The sequence below is a fragment of the Polistes canadensis genome, unplaced genomic scaffold, assembly GCF_001313835.1.
Source record: "Polistes canadensis isolate GaletaPanama2010 unplaced genomic scaffold, ASM131383v1 scaffold_372, whole genome shotgun sequence".
NCBI lineage: Eukaryota > Metazoa > Arthropoda > Insecta > Hymenoptera > Vespidae > Polistes > Polistes canadensis.
In genome coordinates, this window is record NW_014569919.1 from 53460 (window position 1) to 75407 (window position 21948).

At 32.7% G+C, this 21948-nt stretch overlaps 3 protein-coding genes and 1 long non-coding RNA gene across 4 annotated transcripts; 3 read left to right on the forward strand and 1 right to left on the reverse strand.

The window, feature by feature from the left end:
* Nucleotides 1–178: 178 nt before the first annotated feature.
* On the reverse strand, nt 179–4858 carry LOC106792037 (UDP-N-acetylglucosamine--dolichyl-phosphate N-acetylglucosaminephosphotransferase). Its single transcript, XM_014758144.1, has 7 exons — nt 4569–4858; nt 4377–4491; nt 3688–4133; nt 903–1091; nt 724–794; nt 480–643; nt 179–383 (listed from the first exon to the last, which is right to left on the reverse strand). The coding sequence occupies exons 1-7, from the start codon at nt 4736–4738 to the stop codon at nt 318–320; spliced, it is 1221 nt and encodes a 406-aa protein (XP_014613630.1). The 5' UTR covers nt 4739–4858; the 3' UTR covers nt 179–317.
* Nucleotides 1245–3585, forward strand: LOC106792036 (beta-1,4-mannosyl-glycoprotein 4-beta-N-acetylglucosaminyltransferase). The gene is made up of 3 exons (XM_014758143.1): nt 1245–1697; nt 1919–2187; nt 2285–3585. Exons 2-3 carry the CDS (start codon nt 2029–2031, stop codon nt 3416–3418), a joined length of 1293 nt encoding a protein of 430 aa, XP_014613629.1. The 5' UTR covers nt 1245–1697; nt 1919–2028; the 3' UTR covers nt 3419–3585.
* Nucleotides 4859–5272: 414 nt separating the features above from the next.
* On the forward strand, nt 5273–8348 carry LOC106792035 (E3 ubiquitin-protein ligase RNF14-like). Its single transcript, XM_014758142.1, has 4 exons — nt 5273–6693; nt 6823–7051; nt 7180–7352; nt 7434–8348. Exons 1-4 carry the CDS (start codon nt 5752–5754, stop codon nt 7698–7700), a joined length of 1611 nt encoding a protein of 536 aa, XP_014613628.1. The 5' UTR covers nt 5273–5751; the 3' UTR covers nt 7701–8348.
* A 1439-nt stretch (nt 8349–9787) lies between these two features.
* LOC106792032 lies at nt 9788–11972 on the forward strand. The gene is made up of 6 exons (XR_001382256.1): nt 9788–10078; nt 10229–10385; nt 10571–10774; nt 10851–10905; nt 11012–11554; nt 11687–11972. It is a non-coding gene; the product is annotated as an uncharacterized LOC106792032 (long non-coding RNA).
* The last annotated feature ends 9976 nt before the right edge of the window (nt 11973–21948 follow it).

The following is a 21948-nucleotide window of genomic DNA, read 5'->3' on the forward strand; positions in this document are numbered from 1 at the left end:
AACTTATATAAGCTTATAATAAAATTATGTCATTTATTTCTTTATCTCTTCAATTACCTCTTACTAAGGAACTTATGTGAATGTTATTTTAGGATATATACATATTTCACATTCTTACTTAGAAATTGTATTTCTAAGCATTTTAAAGTATATGCCTTTCATATGTATTTATTTATAATTTGCTTAGTAATCTATATTATATCATTTAATGTAAAAATCACAGTAGTAGACATATTACTACAAATCCTTTATATACAAAGAAGAATGTAACACCTACTACACAGATTATCGTCTATATTTATCGTTTCTTCTGTACTTCAGATATCATAAAATATTGAAGCAAATGGGTAACGTATAACAAATGCTAAACAGCTACAACAAACCTAAAAGATTCATATATTAAGTGTACATAATTGCATATAAAGAAAAAGCAAAAATCTATATATATAGTTGATATAACATTTCGTTAGAAACAATACCTGTAATAACATTAAAATTAATGTTAGCTTAGGTTCCCTTGTTGGTCCAATATTAATTAATAAAAAATTGATTAGAGTTAAGTTATTACATGTCACGGTGTCTTCGTCACTCTTTTGCCATTGGACAATTTTTGCGGTTCTAAAGACCCACATTAAAAATTTACCTATTTTAAAAAAATAATTTATCTCATGATCTAGATATAAAAGGCATATATACAGAAACAAATCTATCGATGCAACATACCTAAAGGATTCAGATCAGAATATTTGAATACTGTGACACTGGTTTCCAATTTATCTGTATCTTTGTTATACCTGCAGAAAGATATAAAATTGATTTTTTTTTCCTTTTCTTTCCCTTTTTTACAATCCTAATTCAGCATGTTATTATTTGTAAACAAAAAGAAAAAAAAAGAAACTTACTTTGGAAGTCTGTGTCTAGGGCATGGTACAAAATGAAACAGTTGTGGTACACTATATACAAAATTAATGATTTGTGGGATAAAAAATAATAAAGTAGTTTTACTGAAATGTCCAATAATACCAACAACTGCAAATGTCATTCCAGACAGATAGCAAAATGTATCTCCTACAAATACTTTTGATGGGTACCTTAAATGCAATAAGAATATTTTAATATTACATATTATAGTTTTATATATACATATAAATAAGAAATATGGTAATAATTAAATGAAGAAAAACTATGAGATTCTAGTCAAAGTAGGAGACTAATATAAGATGATATAGTTTGTACATTCTACATTCTACATTTTATGATCGACGATCTAATGGCAAAAGCAAGCAAGACGCGTGCGCCTTACGAATAGTCACGATCACGCTTGCCGAGAAATTTGGCGAATGAACGATGAGGCACGAGTATAGTCGCCCATTCGGGCGTGGTTTGGATACGACATTTAAGACGATTTCAGGTAAGTCTCTGAGTGAAGAGACTCAGACTAAAAGAAGCAATCATCGGAGTAATACCAAGGTTATTCTGGGAACATAAAAAAATATGCTTTACTATCGAACGAAGAACGATCTACCTATCTGCGGAATACTGAAAATCGAATAGAACAACACACGTTTAGTCAGCGAGGACGCTACTGTCTTCTAGTCATAAGGAGCCATTCAAAATTAAATGGCACGTCGGAGAACAGTGACGTCACGACTAGAACGTCACGTCGCGGGGGCATTGGATCCTCGTCACGTTGCATTGTGAGTTTATATCAAATTATGCATTATCTTTTATCGTAATATATTATATCGTCATAGTGTTTCTATTATATTTCTTAAATCGATTACTTGGATCATCAATTAATTATCCCTTATATATATATATATGTATATATGTATATATATATATATATTTAAAAAATGTATATTAATATGTGTAGTATATATAAATGTTTTTATAAACGTAGACATTCTATTTTCAGATTATATTGATTATTTGAATATTTAGAAGAAATGTTTTGCTTCAAGAAAGATACGGATAGAAAAACGTAAAATGAAAAACTGAACTTATTTTTAAGTGGAGAATAGTGCCATGCAGACCCGCCTAGATGGGAAGCTGGCGTTACTTTATACGTTGTTGGTTTTACAAGTTCTTATTGTTATGGTTTATGTTGTAACAACTCCACCATCTGAAATAGTTGTTGCCAGTACGCGTAGCTCTGTCAGTTTTGTTAACTTTGAAGAAACTCAGGTATAAAAAAAAAAAATTTATATTATTTTATAAAGACACATTTTTTGACTATTAAACAAATATTTTATAAACTATGACATTTATTATCTAATTGTAGGGTCATCATACAGAACGAACAATACACAAAAGACTTCCAAAATATCAGACAATCAGCGGTGAGACATACCTAAATGATATCAGAACTTTTAAATTATTTCGAATATACAATCATACTACATGCTGGAAGCATGGAGTCGATGATCGTAAAATGGGGATTAATGAAATCTCTGAAAAATGTATTTGTAATCAAGGTTGGCATGGGACAGACTGTGGACAACCTGAAGTGGTGTGGAGAGCAATCATGGCATCTAAGCAAAATATTAAATTGAAACATCGTAAAATAGCTAGACGCATAATTCATACTTTTTACTTGAACGAATATAATTCGGCAATTGCAGAAGTTATTGTAGAAGAACTATACGATGTAGTTGACCTTTTTGTAATTTGTGATTTTAATGGTGCAGAAGATAATTTTCATCATAAGTTATCTAAAGGATTGTTGCAGCGGGAACAAAAAAAGATTTTATATATTAATGCAGCAACAAAATCTCGCAAACCATCGAGAGTACTATCTAAGTACATATGGGAGAAAGTAAAGACTGCCGTGCAGAATTTAAGAGATGATGATATTTATGTAATGACTGAGCCAGAGCAAATATTAAATTCTAGAGCACTGATGTTCCTTAAAGTATACGATGGATGGCCTCAGCCCATAGGCTTCAGGTTAAGATGGTTGATCTATGGGTTTTATTGGCAACATCCGCTTAAAACAACAATAACTCTTAACGCATGTACTATCGGATTAATGCATGAAGCTTATAAGTCAAATTCTATAATTCTGCAACAACAATTATTGGAAGAAACGAGCGAAAGAGATGTTCTTGGATTAGTAATTGGAGATTTAAATCATTACGGAGGATGGTATTGTTATCTATGTCAAGCTCCAGCCAATATTATAATAAACCTTCGTAATACAAACAAATCTAACAAAATGCCAAAAATTGAGAAAAGGATCGATGTTCCTTTTATAGAAGATCTTATAGGAAGTGGATTATGGATAGATGGTAAAACTAATCTCCTAAGGGTCTCAAAATCTCATGATCTGTATTTTGCTCCTGAAACTGTACTCAATAACACATGGAAATATGACTGGCTGATAGAAAATTTTTACGCTAAGTTAGACTACTATTGAGACACTGGTCATACTCTGACTGTGATATTACTTCATACTCATTACTCAGCATATATTGTATAATATTATATACTGAATTTATATACTAAAATACTATGTTGATTAAAATATGAATGTTAAATGATTTATACATATATAACTTATAAAGAAATGAATGGCCTATATAATTCTATTTTTAATTTAAAAATCTCCTTTTTGCCTTATATAGACACTATAAATATTCATTTAAATATTTCTTTATCATTTATAATATCTTATGTTAGACTTACCAATTATATTTAAATAGCGCAAGAGAAGTGGCTATGTATGGAAATATAAAGTACAATGAAAATCTATGAGCTTTCCACAAGTCTCCTGATAGCTCTAAAATATTGAATATTACTATACTGATAGCAATTATCAAACTCTGTCCCACTTCCAAACCATTTATACCAGCCAATATGTTAATAGCATTTGTACAAAATACTGCTAACATTCCCATATAAACGTAATAGAATATCCATAAATCTACTGAATATCCAAGCCAAAATCTTAAAGGTTTTGGCACTATAATCAATGTCGAATTAAAGTTTACGTAATAGACCATTAAAAGTGGCAAAGTGGCAATAGTAGGTAATAATAATTTGTGTCGCCAACGAAGATCCAAAACATCATCGGCAAAACCCAAAAGCAGCATACAACAAATAGAAAGTAGAGCTGCCAAAAATTCAACAAACTGTAATGTAAGTTTATAAGTTATTAACTTCATTCCAATACTAAAATTTAGAAATTTTCTCTACAACATATAGAGGATGTTTCTAAATATGTGGGCATAATTTCAGAGATAGTTTTATTCATTTTAGTCTACTAAAACTATCCCTGAAGTGATGTACATATATCTTAAAACACTGTATATATTTATTATTTCTTTCTATGCCAGTTAATATTTATTGAAAATTATATAAGTATGTAAATTTACCTCGTTATGTGGAAAATGTTCATTTTTGAAAATATAATCTGTGAACGGTACAGGTATAAATAAGAACATTATTATAAGAAATATACATCCTGTAACAACTCCTAATGCTTCCGGACTGTAAGAATGAAGTTAATGAAGGTAATATCAACTAAGAAATGTTCATTTGTTTTATAAATATTATTTATAACTTACACTTTCAGATTGTTCCTCTTATTCATATCAATTCCATAGAGGTTAGCTTTAATGAAGAGATCTTTTAATCTGGGAATTAAATTAATGGTAAAAAAATATGCACCGATTGACATAATAACATTGATAGATAACGGAAGAATTAATTGCCACATTTCACTTTCAGAATTCATTAGACACTAATTAAAAGGAAATAAACTTTGTATATGTAGAAAAATAAATGAAAATAAAATATCGCGTATCTCCGTTGACACATGTACGAAGTTACGTGAAATAAAAATTGATAAACAACCTAGGATATCAAATATATAAATGTATGTTGAAATAATATACTTTTATCAATTAATTGACATGATTTTATTGTAAACAAATCGTTTCACCATTGTATAACAAGACCGTCATAATCACATGTACATAACTGGAACTTGTTCATTAAATGAACGTGAAAAGAAAAGCGTGTTCAAATATGAATACAGAATGAATAGAAAATGTATACACATAAATATAATTTCACTCGGGAAGACGAATAATAACTAAAGATAAATTATATATAAAATATGTACACACATCGATAAAAATAATTATTTACGCTTAAAGTTGGTCTTGAGTTAGAATTTTCCCGCTTCTTGAAAATTTGAATTAAAAAAATAAATGTTAGAAATAATACGTTGATACGTTGTTGATTTTATTACTTGTGTCTTGTGAAGATTAGGACAGAAGAATTGTTTTCTTATTATTTTTTTTTGTTTTAAACTATATTTTTAAAACAATGGAATATAAATTAAAGTCATATTTCAAATCAAGAAGCCTTTCTTACTCAACTATAGTTCAATTCGTCATTCATAGCTCGATAGTATTCGAGAGTGTTCAATTTTACGAAGTTAATATCAAAAGTAAATATTTTATTTGATAAGTGTTAATTTGAGGTTGGAAATTGTATTAAAACATTGATAGTAATTATAAAATTACTCATTATAAAAATTCATTTTAACAAAGAATCGATTTATTACATTGATTTCATAATCTAACCTTGACAGGTATTTAAATAATTTATTTACCAAAGAAGAAAATAAAATATATCATAGAAATAGAAAAGAGAAAAGTTGAGAGAGACAAAACGTTATAACAAGAAACAAATAATAAAGAAGACAAATAAAAAGAAACATTTAAAAATACTCGATTTTCAATGGATAGTGAAAAACAGAAAGATGAAATTACTGCTTTAGAAAGCATCTACAATAAGGAAGAATTTTCTTATTCCAATGATGATAAACTTTTTCAGTGTAATTTCAAGATATTTATAACTCTTCCAGAAGAATATTATTTTACGTATAAAGATACTAGACATTCAGAAAAATCAATAGAGACAGTACAAATATCACATTTACCACCATTGTCATTGTATGTTACTTTACCAGAAGATTATCCTTCCACTTCACCGCCAATGTTTTCGTTGTCTACAGTTTGGTTATGCCATGCACCACTTGCTAAATTGTGCAAGAAGTTAGATAGTTTATGGGAAGAAAATAAAGGCCTGGAAATATTGTTTGTATGGGTTGGATTTTTACAGCATGAAACCTTACAATTTTTAAATATAAAACAATCTATTAGCATGGACTCTGTTTATACGTCTTATAAAATAACTTTGGAAAAAGCGCAGAATTCTGAAAGACACGTAGAAGAATCAAGTTTACCAAAGCACGTAGAAGAGAACGAAGCAAAAGAAACTGTTGCTAAAGATATGAATAACAGTAGTAGAAGTAGTTGTAGTGATAAAAGTAATAAAAGTAGTAAAAAGGAATTTCAGAGGCAACGTTATAAAGGGATAGAAAATAGAAAAATAGATAAGAGAGCTTTTTCTGATTGTCCCTTTGGAAAGAATCCAATTCAAGTTTTAATAGATTATAACGAGAAACGTAATCATATTGAATTCAACAGAAGTTTGTATACTTGTAAAATTTGTTTTACAGATAAGTTAGGAGAACATTGTTTTAAATTTTTACCCTGTTCTCATATATTTTGTAAAACTTGCATCAGTGGTTATGTAGAAGTCAAAATTAAAGATGGGGATGTAAAAAATATTTCTTGTCCCGAACAAAAATGTACTTCTGAAGCAACACCTGGACAAGTATGTGTTTTATATATATATGTAAATAAAACTGTGACACTCTGCATATAAAAAAAAATATATATAATAGTTATACGCTTGATTTTATATATAAACTCTCTCTATTAACAATTATATTTCTTTATTTAGATTAAAGATTTGGTTAGTCCAGAAATGTTTGCTAAATATGATTCTATATTATTAAGTGTTACGTTAGATACTATGACAGACATAGTTTACTGTCCAAGACGTCATTGTCAATATCCAGTCAGTCGTGATCTTAATGAAGGAATGGCAAACTGTCCTGTATGTCAATATGCATTCTGTGTCTATTGTAAAATGGTTTATCATGGTATAGAACCATGTAAAGTGGCTTCAAGTAAGTATATACGTAATTATATAATAATTACTAAAATATCATTATAGCAAATATATATATAATTGCTTATTATTATGTGAATTATTATATAAATTATTATATAAAATAATAAAAATATTATTTAACAGCTGAAAAGCAACAATTAGTTAACGATTATCAAGCTGCTTCAGACAATGAAAAACTTCTAATGGAAAAGAGATATGGTAAAAAACAACTTCAAATATTAGTTGAAAATACTATGTCAGAGAATTGGATCAAAGTAAATAGTCAAAATTGTCCTCATTGTTGTGCTGCTATTGAGGTCCGTATTTATATTATGATTATATATTTGTATATGAATGATTTTTCTTTAATATTATATTACATAATAATTATATTTTAGAAATCCGACGGTTGTAATAAAATGACTTGTTATAAATGCCACACATACTTCTGTTGGTTATGTGGATTAAAATTAAATCCACAAGAACCATATTTGCACTACCGTAATCCGGATTCTCCGTGCTTTAATATGTTATATCATGGCTTAATGGTAAATGATGACGAAGACGATTATGATTTTCTGTTTCCTGAAATATTAGATGACAATATTCAAGGTTTTTCTGATGATGAAGATTACGAAGATGATGGTTTAATCATTGATTATTAGTTTTTTTTTAATAATATCATTACAAACAATTTTAATTTATTATTATTTTTGAAATCATAAAATACATGTACTTTATTTTTCTTCTTTCATCATATTATTTCTTTCTAAAAAGGTCATTATTATTTTGTTTCATGGGAATAAAATATGAGAAATTAAGAAAATTCTTTTGTTGAAGCTTTACAATGTATTTTATAAAATTAAATATTTCAAATGTACGAAAACTACTTAAATTGGTTTGTTAATTTATAAATATAACTGTACAGTTATTGATTTTGCACGAGATACAAATTTTTATCGAAAATTAAAATTTGTTTTTCAAAACTAAATGTAGTAAATCTTTAAATCTGACCCTTGTAGAGGTAATAGTAGATTCGTTCGTTGCTGACCCTCTGGTGGGAAAGGTATAATTGTTACCGATCAATGCCTTAGTTTGAAAATTAAGTAAGTGCGGATTTTTTCGATTAAAATAACTGCACTCACTTAAGCAAAAAAAAGTTGGCATAAAACCGCAACAGCAGAAAGAAAGAAATTTATTACATATATCTATAATTTAAAGCGCAGAGAAGTGTTTTAATAGTTCGATAATGTAAAAAACTCATTGTAATTTTCAAGACGATGTCTTATCACGATTGTACATTTATTAATACTAATAAATATATATTTTTTTTTAAATATTAGCAATATTTTATTTACACATACCTAAAATAGAATATAATTAATTTAACTATGATTGATGAATTTTAAAAATTTAAATGTTTGATGAATTCTATAGACTCCTAAGAATAATGTAATAGGAGACAATTTAAAAACAACAAAATTATAACAAAGATCATTATTTAAATTTTCGCCTGAATAAAATATCTTATATAGGTCACWAAAGAGAAATATTAATTTTTTAATTTGTAAAGAGTGAAAAAATATTATTATTTATATTCTCTACGCATTTTTTTTTATAGATTGATAGAACTAATATTATAGAAGAGTATAAATAATATTGAATAGCTTGGAAAAATATAAATAAATGTATMTATCAATATATTTATTATATCTATATATACTGTGAAAGGCATTTAAATGCCACTCTCCAATCAAAATTTTGACGTTTTTCTAAAATCCAATGGGAATCCAGATGTTCCGGAGGCTGAAATTGTTTTCCTCCTTCCACAAAATTGAAAGATTTGTAACAGGAGCGCATGACGATAAAAGAGGTATTCGAAGTACAGAGTTTGACGCTGACAACAAGAGCGCTGATTGGTTGATAATAGCCAATCAGCTTTTAGTAGACGCCCAGCATCATAGTCATTAGTTAGTTATTAAAAAATTAATTTAATATACTTCCAGACATAAATTATAAACAATTAAGCATTCAAAATACTCTGCAGACTTAAAAAAATAATATAATTTCTTAAAAATATACAAAAAAGCTTCAGAAAAGACTTTTTTATAGATGATCGTAATGATGTATTAAACTGGATTTTAGTCACTCATTCAAAAATTAATTTAATATACTTCCAGACATAAATTATAAACAATTAAGCATTCAAAATACTCCGCAGACTTAAAAAAATAATATGATTTCTCAAAAATATACAAAAAAGCTTCAGAAAATACTTTTTTTTATAGATGATCGTAATGAACTATCAACCAAGATGTTAGTCACTCATTAAAAAATTAATTTTTTATACTTTTAGAAATCAATAGTAAAACTTTTAAGAACTTGGAATACTCTACAGACTCCAAAAAATAGTATGATATCATAAAAGTATATAAAATATGTTTTAGAAATAACAATTTTCTTAAAAAACATCGTGGTAATATTATACCTTAACCTGGACCTTGGGCACTCATTAACGCTCGATTTATTTAATTTTCAAGCACAAATTATATACTTTTATATATTTGGCGTATTGTTTAGACTCTAAGAAATATTCTAAATTCATAAAAGATAATAAGAACTATCTATTTGAAGAGAAATAAATGAATTAAAGAAATAAACTTTTGCTTACAATCGCAAAATAAATTAATAAAGCCATGGCGCCGGTGGCGTGATTCATACTTAGTTCCGCTTAATTCCGCTAGGGTAAGAAAAAACTGTCAATGTACGTACAATACAAATATAGGCTATGCGCAGTTTAATGTATTTAGTTTACAAATTTTAAGTGATGTAATAATCAAGTGAATAATATTGTTTATTAATTTCAATGTTTTTTATTTTCTCTCTATAGTGATTACCAATTCAGGATGAAAATAGTTACATGTGATAGCTTGCTTTGCGATTCTGTTATGTCTTAACCTTACAATGACAATATTCTACATTAAATTTAAAATACCAATGAATTCCAAACATTTTTTTTATTCAGTTACTATAACAAACAATAGTAAGTAAATTACCAATATTCATTTCAGTTAAAATAGTTTACCCAGTGAAATATATATATATTATATTCATATTTAACTCATATCATGTGTGTGGGCCTCTGCTTCGTTTTTTAAGTTTGTTTAATTTCATATATAAACTATTTATATAGTTTTACAGAAGTATGCAGCTCTACATTTTAAATTCTAACCAAAGACCATTACACACCAAAGAAGAAGACCCCGTTACACCCCATGAGACAAATGGATATACATTTCATTTTCTTAAGGCTAACGCTATAAAAATTTGTGTCAACTAAGTTCTCCTCTGTAAGGACTTTAAGTGAAAAATTATGCGAAAAAGTACAAATGCAATGACAAGATATAATCAAAACCAGAACCCTTTTAAAAATATAGACAACAATCTTATATAAGTCAAAAACCAATATTATATTTATTACTCTCATAAAAAATATTTATTCAAAGCATTAAAGAACTTATTCTTTTTGTGATAGATGTTCAATCATTTTTCTGGAAAAGAGAGCACATTATTTTCAACAACGATAAAAAGAATCCGACATTACCATATAGTAGTATTTTATCAAAAGAATTGAAAATGGAATGCATCCTAGTTTTTACAAATTTAAAAGACATATAAGAAATACATTATAATAAGAATTCTTTTCTTGTACAAAATGTATTGCTAAGCCTTGTATCAGGTAACGAATGACATTATTGTTAATCGACTTACTAGAAAATATCGAAGACTTCTATCAACTTCTTTCTTTTTCATAGATATGCTGTGTGAATCAATATGCAAATAGAATGCAGCAACAGTGAAAAGGATCTGGTAAAAGGCAAACATTATTATCTTGTTTTAGGAAGAAACCAATATTGTAATACAATGTTAAAAAATATTTATTTAATGCATTAAATAACTTATTCTTTTTGCATAGGTGTTCAATTAATTTACTAAAAGAGAGAGAGTATGATTTTTCACTACGATATGCAGAATCCAACAACACTGTAATCATGAAAGATTTTAGAAGACGCTAAGTAAAGTGTTCTTTTCTCACATTGGAAAGAAACTATGTCCTATAGTATTCTATCGAAAGAATTAAAGAAGGAATGCATCCTAGTTATCAGAAATTTAAATAACAAATAGCAAATACATCTCATTAGGATATTCTTAATATATAAAAAGTGTACTGCCAAGCTTTGTACTGAGTAATTAAGAAGACTTTTAAGAATCAACTGGCAACAAGTAATGCAAAGAATACTATTCTTTAGAAATACGAGATATTGTTAAAGCAGAAATGCCATTAATAAGAAATATTGAAAGAATGGTCTTACTTTCACAAAAATAAAGAAGAAGAAAATAATCTTAACTGGAAATCAAATTCTACTGATCACCAAAGTTTTTCAAATGCTTTCTATGATTAAACTGTACTTGTGCCATATATAATTTTTAATAAGGATCATTTTATATAATTTAAAAGGTACGGCAATAGAAAAGAAATACTATAACATTTCTAGTATCTTTTCTAATATACATTAAAGAGAATAAACTGTAGGTTTTACAATTTTACTTGAGATAGTGAAACGAACTAATAATTTCATTTCCTTTGTAGGGTTTTTTGTGTAATTTCGTAATAGAAAAAGAGATTAAAAGACTAATCTAGAAGCACAAGATCTGAGTAGAAAAGAAGAAAACTGTATTATCATGAAGAAACATATCACATTATTTTACATTGGGTAGCATTATATAATAATATAAAATGTATTTGTTGTTTCATTCAACGGATTGCTATATGAATTTTCTTAAAAATAATATGTTTGTATACTTAATACTCCGAGTCTGAGTTTGTAAGTAAAGAATGAAAATTATTATTTATTAAATATATCTTTAATTTAAAGCGCATAGAAGTGTTTTAATATCTCGATAATATAACAAACACATTGTAATATTTAGGACGATGTCCTACCACGATTGTACATTTATTAATACTAATAAATATATATATTTTTTTTAATATTTGCATTAGCATATTTTATTTACACATACCTAAAATAGAATATAATTAATTTAACTATCATTGATGAATTTAAAACATTTAAATGTTTGATGAATTCTGTAGACTCCTAAGAATAATGTAATAGAAGACAATTTGAAAACAACAAAGTTATAACAAAGATCATTATTTAAATTTTCGCCTGAATAAAGTATCTTATATAGGTCACTAAAGAGAAATATTAATCTTTTAATTTGTAGAGAGTGAAAAAATATTATTATTTATATTCTCTAAGTTTTTTTTATAGATTGATAGAACTAATATTATAGAAGACTATAAAAAATATTGAATAGCTTAGAAAAATATAAATAAATGTATCTATCAATATATTTATTATATCTATGTATACTGTGAAAGGTATTTAAATACCACTCTCCAATCGAAATTTTGACGTTTTTCTAAAATCCAATGGGAATCCAGATGTTGCGATGGCTTGAATTGTTTTCCTCCGTCCACAAAATTAAAAGATTCGTAACAGGAGCGCATAACGATAAAAGAGGTAACAGGAGGTAAATTGACTTTCCGACCGAGATGTTCCGATGGTAAGGTAAGACCCAGACTTATCGACTGTACAGATCGGATGGTAACTTACCATGCGAGTTATCGATAGTCGGTAGGTTACTATTAAATTAACGCGGTCGGTAAGAAACCCCTACTCCTGATACCTTCTATACCGTCATGCGCTCCTGTTACAAATCTTTCAATTTTGTGGAAGGAGGAAAACAATTCTAGTCACCGCAACATCTCGATTCCCATTGGATTTTAGAAAAACGTCAAAATTTTGATTGGAGAGTGGCATTTAAATACCTTTCACAGTATATATAGATATAATAAATATACTGATAGATACATTTATTTATATTTTTCCAAGCTAATCAATATTATTTATACTCTTCTAGAATATTAATTCTATGAATCTATAAAAAACGATCGAGATAATAAATAATTATAAAACAATTAATTATAAAGTCATTAGTTTTGGTATATGAAATGGATAGAAGGAACCAAGGAAAGGAATAAAAAAATGTGGTATTAAGTAGGAAGGTATAAGAAACTAATTACAATTATAATATTTATGGAAAGAGGTTTTTGGCTGGATTTTATTTAAAATGGAATGTTTAGCATATAAAATATGTTACTCGAGTAGCTTACTTGCTCACTTTATGAATGAAATAATCATCTTTATAGTCATTCTTATTTAAGTGAAATGGTAATGTTTAAGTATATACAATACATTTTTAAGATAAATTATTATTTAATCATTAAGAGAGGAATCTTTACGTAAAACATACGAACTTTTTTTATATACGTCTGATAATTTAAAAAGTGTGTGTGTCAGCTTTGACGCACCACTGGATTTTTCAATTATTAATAACTATCTGCTTAAATAATTAATTAATATATGAAGTGAGCAGTTATATGGGTTTTGATTGATCAATTAGTATGCAATTAAGAGCACTTATTCATTTGTTTCTGCTGTTGCGGTTCTATGCCAACTTTTTGTTGCACGCATTCAGGGGTAGGTAACAAACGAATCTACTATTATCTACAGGGGTGGGAAACGAACAAATCTTTTGATGTGTTCCTTTGATACGACAAAACAGTGATTGGGATGTACCTGTATAAAGAAAAATCAACTTACCACAAAATTCCCATACGTATTCGCTTTGGCATAATACCAAAATAAAAAATTAAATTTGTATTGTATAAATGTCAGATAAATAATAATAACCAATTTAAATTGGATGTATATGTGTGTGTATAACTATAATTTAATATAATTTCTATATTTATATTTGTGTGTATGTTGTTGGTATGAAGAGTCTCGGAAACTACCCTACAGACGGTGAAACACATTTTGATTTTTTGTTCAGATTTATATCGACAGTATCAGAAGATAGCAGCACTTGTCCTTTAGTAATTTTATTTGAGATAAACAAATTGTCATCCTTTAATGGAACATTGCTGATTGCGAATTGTGATTACCTATACGTGAAAATAATAAATTATTTCAAGCATATAACAATAATTAAGTCGAATAATTAATAAGACGATAAAATCTTAATCGATAGACCACAACAGTAAGCATCTTCATGGTGTTATCTAAAATACAACATTATCCCTAATTCTTTCGAAACAAAGATACTTTTCTTTGTGGAATCATATAAAATATTTTTAATCGAAAAAGATTAAAGAGATAAAACGAGAAATATATATATAAATATATATATATATAATCTGGTATCAGATAAAAAGAATAGATTATTTTTGTCGTTGAAGAGGTCCTTCTTCTATTTAACGCAAGACTCGTGATAAAATAGCGTGACGTATATAGACCAGAGAGGAGGACGGTCGAATTACGTCGCATGGATAATCCGGGTGAAACGCTTACCTCTCTCTTCGGGCAAAAGTGCGAGGGGTCTACGACATAGAACTACAGAGAGAAGGAGAAAGAGAGGGAAAATAGAAAGAGTGGGATAAAGACAGACAGAGAGAGAGAGAGAGAGAGGGTGGAAGAGTGGGGGAACGCTTAATTGGCCCCGGGTAATTATTTTATTAAGTGAGAAGATGGCGGATGGAATGCTAAGAGAGAAAGAGGAGTACGTTGCCGGTGCGGTCTGCCGGTATGGAAGAGAGGGCGTGTTGCTGCTGCTACGAGGTGGAAGGGGATCCACAGAGAAAGAGAGAGAGAGAGAGAAATAGAACGAGAGGGTAGGTTTAGTAGTGGGGAAGTAGGTGACGGTGTGGAGAGCGTTTAAATACCTACGTACCCACAGAGAGACGATGGGAATACCGCGGCATCGAGTTTTCCGTGTACGTGAACGCATTTGCAACGTATCACGCAGGGTGTTCACGTTTCTCTATCTCTCTCTCTCTGTATATCACGCTAGCACATGGAACACACCTATAGAGATTATTGTCGAGAGTGTATTGTCTCGTTGGTGGCAGGTATAGGCGCGCGAGTGAACGAAGGGAAAGGACGATGGAAAATTGTTCCATGGTTAAAGAAAGACAGGGAGTAATGGGGAGGGATAGAGAGAGAGAGAGAGAGAGAGATAGATAGGTAGGTAGATAAAGAGAGAGGGAGATAGGTATAGTTACGATGGAGATAAATAGATGGACGAAGAGATAGAAGAGGGAGGAGGAGGAGGAGGAGGAGGCAGCTTTCTCTCGGTCGCGAAGGAGGAACATCTATTACCCGGTACATAGGCCAACGTGGCGGGGATATCGTCGAGGGTGGAGGGGTGCGGGCAAGAGTAGTCGAGCGGCAAATTGTCCGCCATCTTACCCACCTTATACCTTACCTCACACCCTCGCCCCGTAACCACCCTTACTCCGGATCCTACCACTTCCACGCTTTTCTTGTCTCTCTCCAACTGAACTCCCTCCCTTCAACCCCAAACCATCGCGAGCTCCTTTCTCGCACAGCTCTTTCTCCGACGCGCCTTCGCCTCGAAAGCTTTAGATTACCTACCCCTTATAAGCGCTCGTGTTGCCCATTTATTACCGCGACGACTCTTCCTAGACTACTCTCTCTCTACCGACGCCGACGTTTTTTTCATTCCTATCTCTTTCTTATAACGTCAAGAAGAGTCTTTATTTTCTTATAACACGTCGAGTATCTTCTCTTAAACGTATGCATCTCTCTATCTCTCTCTCTCTCTCTCTCTTTCTTTTTATTCTATGTAGGCATGCATACGTACGTATGCAAATACGTTTGCATCTATAGTACCTGTATGTATGTATGTATGTATGCATATATATATGAAGGTATATATATCCTCCACTTCTCTATTCGTCTCTTTCTCTATGTGGTACAACGATGAACGTAGCTCACTCTCGTGAGGAGCTCGAATAACACGATTAGTCGAGTTTACAGAGAATTACGCGTACCTCCGCAACGAGGAGTCACCGATTCGCTATGCCAGCGAAATCGGAATCCGGTTAATACCGAACAAACCGTACCTACCTACTATCTCTACCTCTGACGTTTTCATTAAACGACCAAATCCATTCTTTCTCGTACTCCTTTTCTCTTCTTTCCTTTTTTTCTTTTCTTTTCTTTCTACTTTTACTTTTATACCTTTTTTTTCTTTCTTTCTTTCTGTGATCTTCTCGCTAGCGATCGTATTAACGATCGAATTTTTCCTCGTCGTAATTCGTACGAATACATTTTGTCAAGTTGTTTCAATACAATGAAACATCAACGCGACGTATTAATCGAAAGTGTTAGAAAGGTGTATGGCTTCCCCCCCCCCTTCCCCATTGACGAGAAAAAAATCATCAGCGAGGAATGAAAGAAGAAATAACGGCGGAAAGAGCAAAGACAATGTGAAAGAAAAATAAAAAAAAAAAAAAAAAAAAGAAAAGAAAAGGCAGGAAGGAAAATGGGAAGGGCGAGAGCGAGCCGTGGTCGAGAACTCGGTCGATGAAACGTTTCCGCAGGGAATGCGGGAGGGAAAAAAACAAGAAGAGCGAGAAAAAGAGAACAGGAGATAAAAATTGGAGAAAAGAAAAAAGGAATGCTAGAACGGACGCGAGAAAGGGTCGGCTTCGGGGGCGGGTGGTGGGGGGGCTAAGGGTGGTTGTGGGAGTCGAAAGAAGGTGTGGGTGGTCCACTACGATAGAAAAAGATAGGACGGAGGAAGGATAAGGATAGGGGGAGGGTGGTAAAAAGTGCGAAACGGAGATGGCATTCTGCGTTGTAAAGTTTTGCGAGAGGCCGCAAAAGCGAGATCGCGCGCGCGCACGTTCCTGAGAAACAGAGAGAGAGAGAAAGAGAGAGAGAGAGAGAGAATTGGTTGACGGGTGGTTGCTTCGGCTCTGTTCTCGTTCGTTTCCTCTCAATTCGTCGACGAGAGCAAGGACGGGAAAGCGAAGAAGGAATAGTAGGATGAGGAGTAGAATCAAGTCGAGAATATCGAGAGTAAGAGAAAGAGAGGAGGTTAAGGGTGGTGGTGGAGATTCGCATGGGAGAGAGAGAGAGAGAGAGAGGGAGGACGGTATTAGCGGGGGAGAGTTGCCACGAAGAGATGAGGAGTCAGGAGGATACGGCCGAAGGAGGGTGCAAATAATAACAATAATCATATTTCCCGGCAACATGGCCGCTGAAAGAGGGTGGGCGCGCAGCCTGGTCCGTTGTAGGAGGGAAACGAGGCTGCTAAAGCGAGAGGGTGAGAGAGAGAAAGAGAGAGAGAAGGAGGCTGGCTGGCGGTCTGGCTGCCATAGAGAGGAGAGAGGGATGGAAGAAGGAAGAGGAGGTGAAAGAGGAGGAGAACCAGCCAGGGTTATCATAATATTACAAACCACCGCCGCAGGGCCGTATCTATACAAACGCTCGTAGTAGTATTACCCCGTTTTCACCCGGTCTACCTCGTAGTCAGAGAGGGAGAGAGAGAGGGAGGGAGAGAGAGAGAGAGAGGGAGAACTAACGATAGCTAAGTCCCCGCACGCGATTCGCGCGAATTGCCGCATTCGGCAATTGTCGCGTTGTACGCTGCTGCTGCTTCTCTACCCTACCCCTACCCCTACCCTCCTTTTTCCTCCTTGCTCCACCTCCTCCTCCTCTCCTTCTTCCTCGTCCTCCCTGGATACGATCCCGTGGAAAATGTATACCCACGACATAACATGGCTTTAGTTTCCACGCCCAGCTACCACCAGCTAGTAACGACGACGCTCTCGTTCTCCTTTTCTTTTCTTCTCGCTTGCACCCCTTTATATTTTAACCCCCTGTTCTTCTTTTATACTCACTCTGTCTTTCTTTTCTTCTTCCTTTCCTTTCCTTTCCTTCTTTCTATTCTTTCTTTCTTTCTTTCTTTTTCTATTTATCATTCGATTCAGCTGTTCGCTCGAAAAATGCAATCGCAAGATTCTTTTCTCTCTCTCTCTCTCTCTCTCTCTCTCTCTCGTTTTATTCCTTTCTTTCTATCTCTTTTTCATCTTTCTCCATTTGTACTGTTTCTCTTCTCGCGTTTTCCCAGCCCACCCCCACCAACCCTCTTTCATTCTCATCATCTGTATAAACGAATATCGGATAAAAAAAATAATTACTTACATATATACACAGGTTTCGTAATAAACACGTACGCCCTTTTGCATATCAGCACGAGTATAATACGATGATACGCATGTAGGACGCATAAAAATGTAACATAACTTTCTCATCCCTTCCTATTTTGAACGTAAATATCGAAACGATGGTACTAGACGGTTGCCGAGAGAGAGATACGCTCGCGAAAACGATTGTTCTCGATCACAAGGACAGCATTTTTATTCGCGTCGCGGGATACCATCTCCGGTTGAACATTTTTCCATGCGGATTTTTCGACGATTGCTTCGAACGCTTTTCACCTTCCTACGTGTACCTTTTTCTCATCCTACTCTCCTTTCTATATTTCGTTCGTCGTTCTTGTTATTGTGGTTCGACATCGTCGAGGTTATTCGTTTTCAACCCTTAGAATCCGTGAGCCGAGCCCACCCCGATTGTTTCGAGAATTCGCATTTTGTTTCATCATTTTGTTTTTTTTTTTTTTTGCCGATTTTTATTTCGCTCCCTTTTTTTTTTTTTTTTTTCTCTTTCCTGTGGGTTCCTCTTTTTAGCAATTCTCCACCGCTGCGAATTAAAATACGCTTGTAAAAACAAAGAGCGTTACATCGTCGACAAGTTTTTGCACTATCGTTTTTCATCGAACTTTTTTCCATTCGTTATAAACTTATACTATATACCAATACGTGTAAATCTATATATATATATCTATTTATTTACATGCACAAGATGAAAATTTTTTGATGCGCACACACCCTTCCACACCCCTCCACACGCTCCCCATATATACTACGTATAGGTCTTTTAAAATAATCAAACTTTTGCTATTGCATAGAAAACTATTGAAAATAATCGAATATTATGTATAATTTAGTTCGCAAAATAATGCCTCATTAAATTCTATATCCACAATGTAATTAACTAACGATCGTTAATCATATTCGTGTTATGTATATTGAGAAGAAAATGTTGAATATAAATCTGATAAATAATATAATTACTTGGAGATGGGAGAGAGACTTTTAGAAGAAAGTAAAAAAGAACAGACACAAATAATCTAAATCACATCTACAACGGAATTTTGAAATTTTAACCATAATAAATAATAGAGGACACCTTACACTGATGATATCTAGGCTAACAAACACTAGCCTAGATTGAAACAGTTTTGTTGAGGTTTTTGAATAATAACGATCAAATTAACGAAGTTTAGATGTGTTGTGTTTGGAATATTATAAAGAAAAATGTATGTCGAATTAAATAAAAAAGATGCTGAGCTTTAAAGATTAAGGTAATATGTAAAAAATTATATTGTATAAACCGCATGTATCGTAATAAGAAATTTATAAGAAAATCAAATTTCCAGTTGCTGAAGGAGTCCCAATAAAGGGACGAAACGTCCAACTCAATTAAATTAAGTTCTACTTCTTTTCATGTCCAAGTTCCCTATGAACCTTTATCATCAAGTAAAAAACAATAAAAAATAATCACGATAATCTGATTTCGTCTTCCCATAAGAATTCGTATAATCCTCGGCAAGAATAGTACGCTGTAATAATACATGCAAGTTTCTTAACTAGTTTCATGCTACTTAATTACTAATTAGTACTTTAACTGGTCGCGTCGAAGGGCATCACCACGAATACACAAAGAAGATAACGTCATTTTCAAGAAGAAGAAGAAGGAAAGAAGAGAGAGAGAGAGAAAGAGAGAGAGAGGGAGAGAGCGGAGACAGTGAGTCTGCGGAAGAACCGTTCGGCTTAATTTCATCCAGATGTTCGAAAACCTTCTAACGGTTCGTTGACTTTTCCGCACGGAACCTCTTCTCCACGTTCACCCCTTTTAATGGCTCTCTTGGATGTCCTTGCCGACAAACTCGAGTCCTCCTCCTCTTTCGTCTGGCGTACAATTTTACTTACAGGACGTTTTACTGGAATTATGTCTATCATTATAATCCTAATCATTTAACATTAGTCTCGTTCTAAGAGAAAAAAGAATACAAAGGAAAAAAAAAACAATAAATTATTCGAGTATCGCGGTCAATTTATTTTCTTTAAGTTTGTTTTTTTTTGTAATTAATTCGAACAATTATAACAAACGATATCCACGTATTAATCGTTTCACAATTATAAATGGATAAGAAAAGAAAAGAAAGAAATCCGTGGATCGAGAAGTAAGTCAGTTGAAGAAGAATAAAAAAAAAAAAAGAAAATGGTGCAGCGATCGAAACGTCGCGTTGCGGTTGTAAGACGATAAAGGGCAAAGAGTACTAGAGGAGAGAGAAAAATAGATGGTGACAAATAAAGGAAGAAATAAAGAAAGAAAGAAAAAGAATTTGGCGTATATAGATCTCAAAGTGGCACCGCGAGCACATCGTGCCAGAGGAAGGAAGAGAATGGTGAAGGGACGGGGAGGAAAAGGGAGAAGGTTTAGGTTGAGATCGAGGATCGGCCGGCGGGTAAGTGTGATGCTTCGAGGAAGTAGAAGAAGGAGGAGGAGGAGGTGTAGAAGGGGGTGGAAAGAAGAAGGATAGAAAGAGGAATAGAAAGAGAAAAACAGAGAGAGAAAGAGAAAGACGAAGCTGAGGGTGGTGATGGTGACGACGAGGGAATGGGGTGGGTCGGGGTGGCGATGGGAGAGAGGTTGGTTCGGGTGGGGGTGTAAGGGGGAAAGGAGGGAGCGGGCGGGGGGCGGGGAAGGAAGCACTTAAAGAATTATCCGAACTCGCAGAAGGGATGGGATTCCTCGCCAACACGTGCACCAGTTCTCAGGCCAACACCTAATACCTACTAATACCGTGCCGTGTATCTATCTACCCTTTTACCGCTCTGACGCGAATCCTACGAGGCCAGGACTACGGAAAGAGTAAGTAGGGTCGTGTTTATAAGTGGATACCTACGTAGTGGCAAGAACGGTGGGCACCCTGTCGACCGTCCCAGGACAACCAACCGAATGTGCTTCGTTCGTCCAGCTAACGAAAGGCTTCTCAAGGGTCAGGACGCGTGTGTCCCTTATCCAAAATCGTCCTTAGCTTCTTCCTTTCGAAATAGAAAGAAAATTCATTAGATTTTCCTTTAAATCCTAAGATTTGTTATTACAATCTTAATATAATTATCATTATTAACCTTTTAGATACGACTGAATTCTGCGTGTGGCTAATTCCCTGGACAACAGGGGTCTGACGTGAACAACGTATAATTGATATAACATTGCAAAGTGTATCGGGCAATTCCGTTCTGTGCACGAGGAGAACATTCAAATGAAGTATTTGATTATTAAAAGTCATAATTTTTTAAAAAATATATATATTACACATACTTTAACTTTAATAACTTTAACTAATTTAAAAAATACGACTGTGGCGCGTCGTTCAAATATCATCACATCCGCGAAAGCCACTATAGTGGCGCGTAGTATCTAAAAGGTTAACTAAGATTTTTGTAAGTTTTTTAAGTTTTTAGGAGAACTTTGACGTGTCTAGTTTTGAGAAGAGAATTTCTTGGATACTTGCGTGTTCCCTTCCAACTGCTTTCTTTATATAGTTTTTTTTTTTCTATTCTTTTTCGAAGAACCTAGAACAAGACGAAGAGAGAAAGAGAGAAAGTTTATAGACGAAGAAGAAGAAAGATGGACGATGGTAAAAGAAGCGAATAGTTTGCTGCACGTGTTGCCAACGCATTCCCCGACAAATTGACTTCAGACCTCGACGCGCTCCGCGGCCGTTCGTCCCCCTCTTCCTCCTCCTCCTCCTCCTCCTCCTCCTCCTCCTGCTCGT

Excerpts from the sequence above, each read along its gene's own strand:
- LOC106792035 (XM_014758142.1), top strand. The coding sequence starts at position 5,752 with ATGGATAGTGAAAAACAGAAAGATGAAATTACTGCTTTAGAAAGCATC. Across the intron at positions 7,052-7,179 it reads ACCATGTAAAGTGGCTTCAA|CTGAAAAGCAACAATTAGTT; the intron begins GTAAGTATATAC and ends ATTATTTAACAG. Across the intron at positions 7,353-7,433 it reads ATTGTTGTGCTGCTATTGAG|AAATCCGACGGTTGTAATAA; the intron begins GTCCGTATTTAT and ends ATTATATTTTAG.
- LOC106792037 (XM_014758144.1), bottom strand. The coding sequence starts at position 4,738 with ATGAATTCTGAAAGTGAAATGTGGCAATTAATTCTTCCGTTATCTATC. Across the intron at positions 4,492-4,568 it reads AAGAGGAACAATCTGAAAGT|TCCGGAAGCATTAGGAGTTG; the intron begins GTAAGTTATAAA and ends TCATTCTTACAG. Across the intron at positions 4,134-4,376 it reads AACATTTTCCACATAACGAG|TTTGTTGAATTTTTGGCAGC; the intron begins GTAAATTTACAT and ends CTTACATTACAG.
- LOC106792036 (XM_014758143.1), top strand. The coding sequence starts at position 2,029 with ATGCAGACCCGCCTAGATGGGAAGCTGGCGTTACTTTATACGTTGTTG. Across the intron at positions 2,188-2,284 it reads TTAACTTTGAAGAAACTCAG|GGTCATCATACAGAACGAAC; the intron begins GTATAAAAAAAA and ends ATCTAATTGTAG.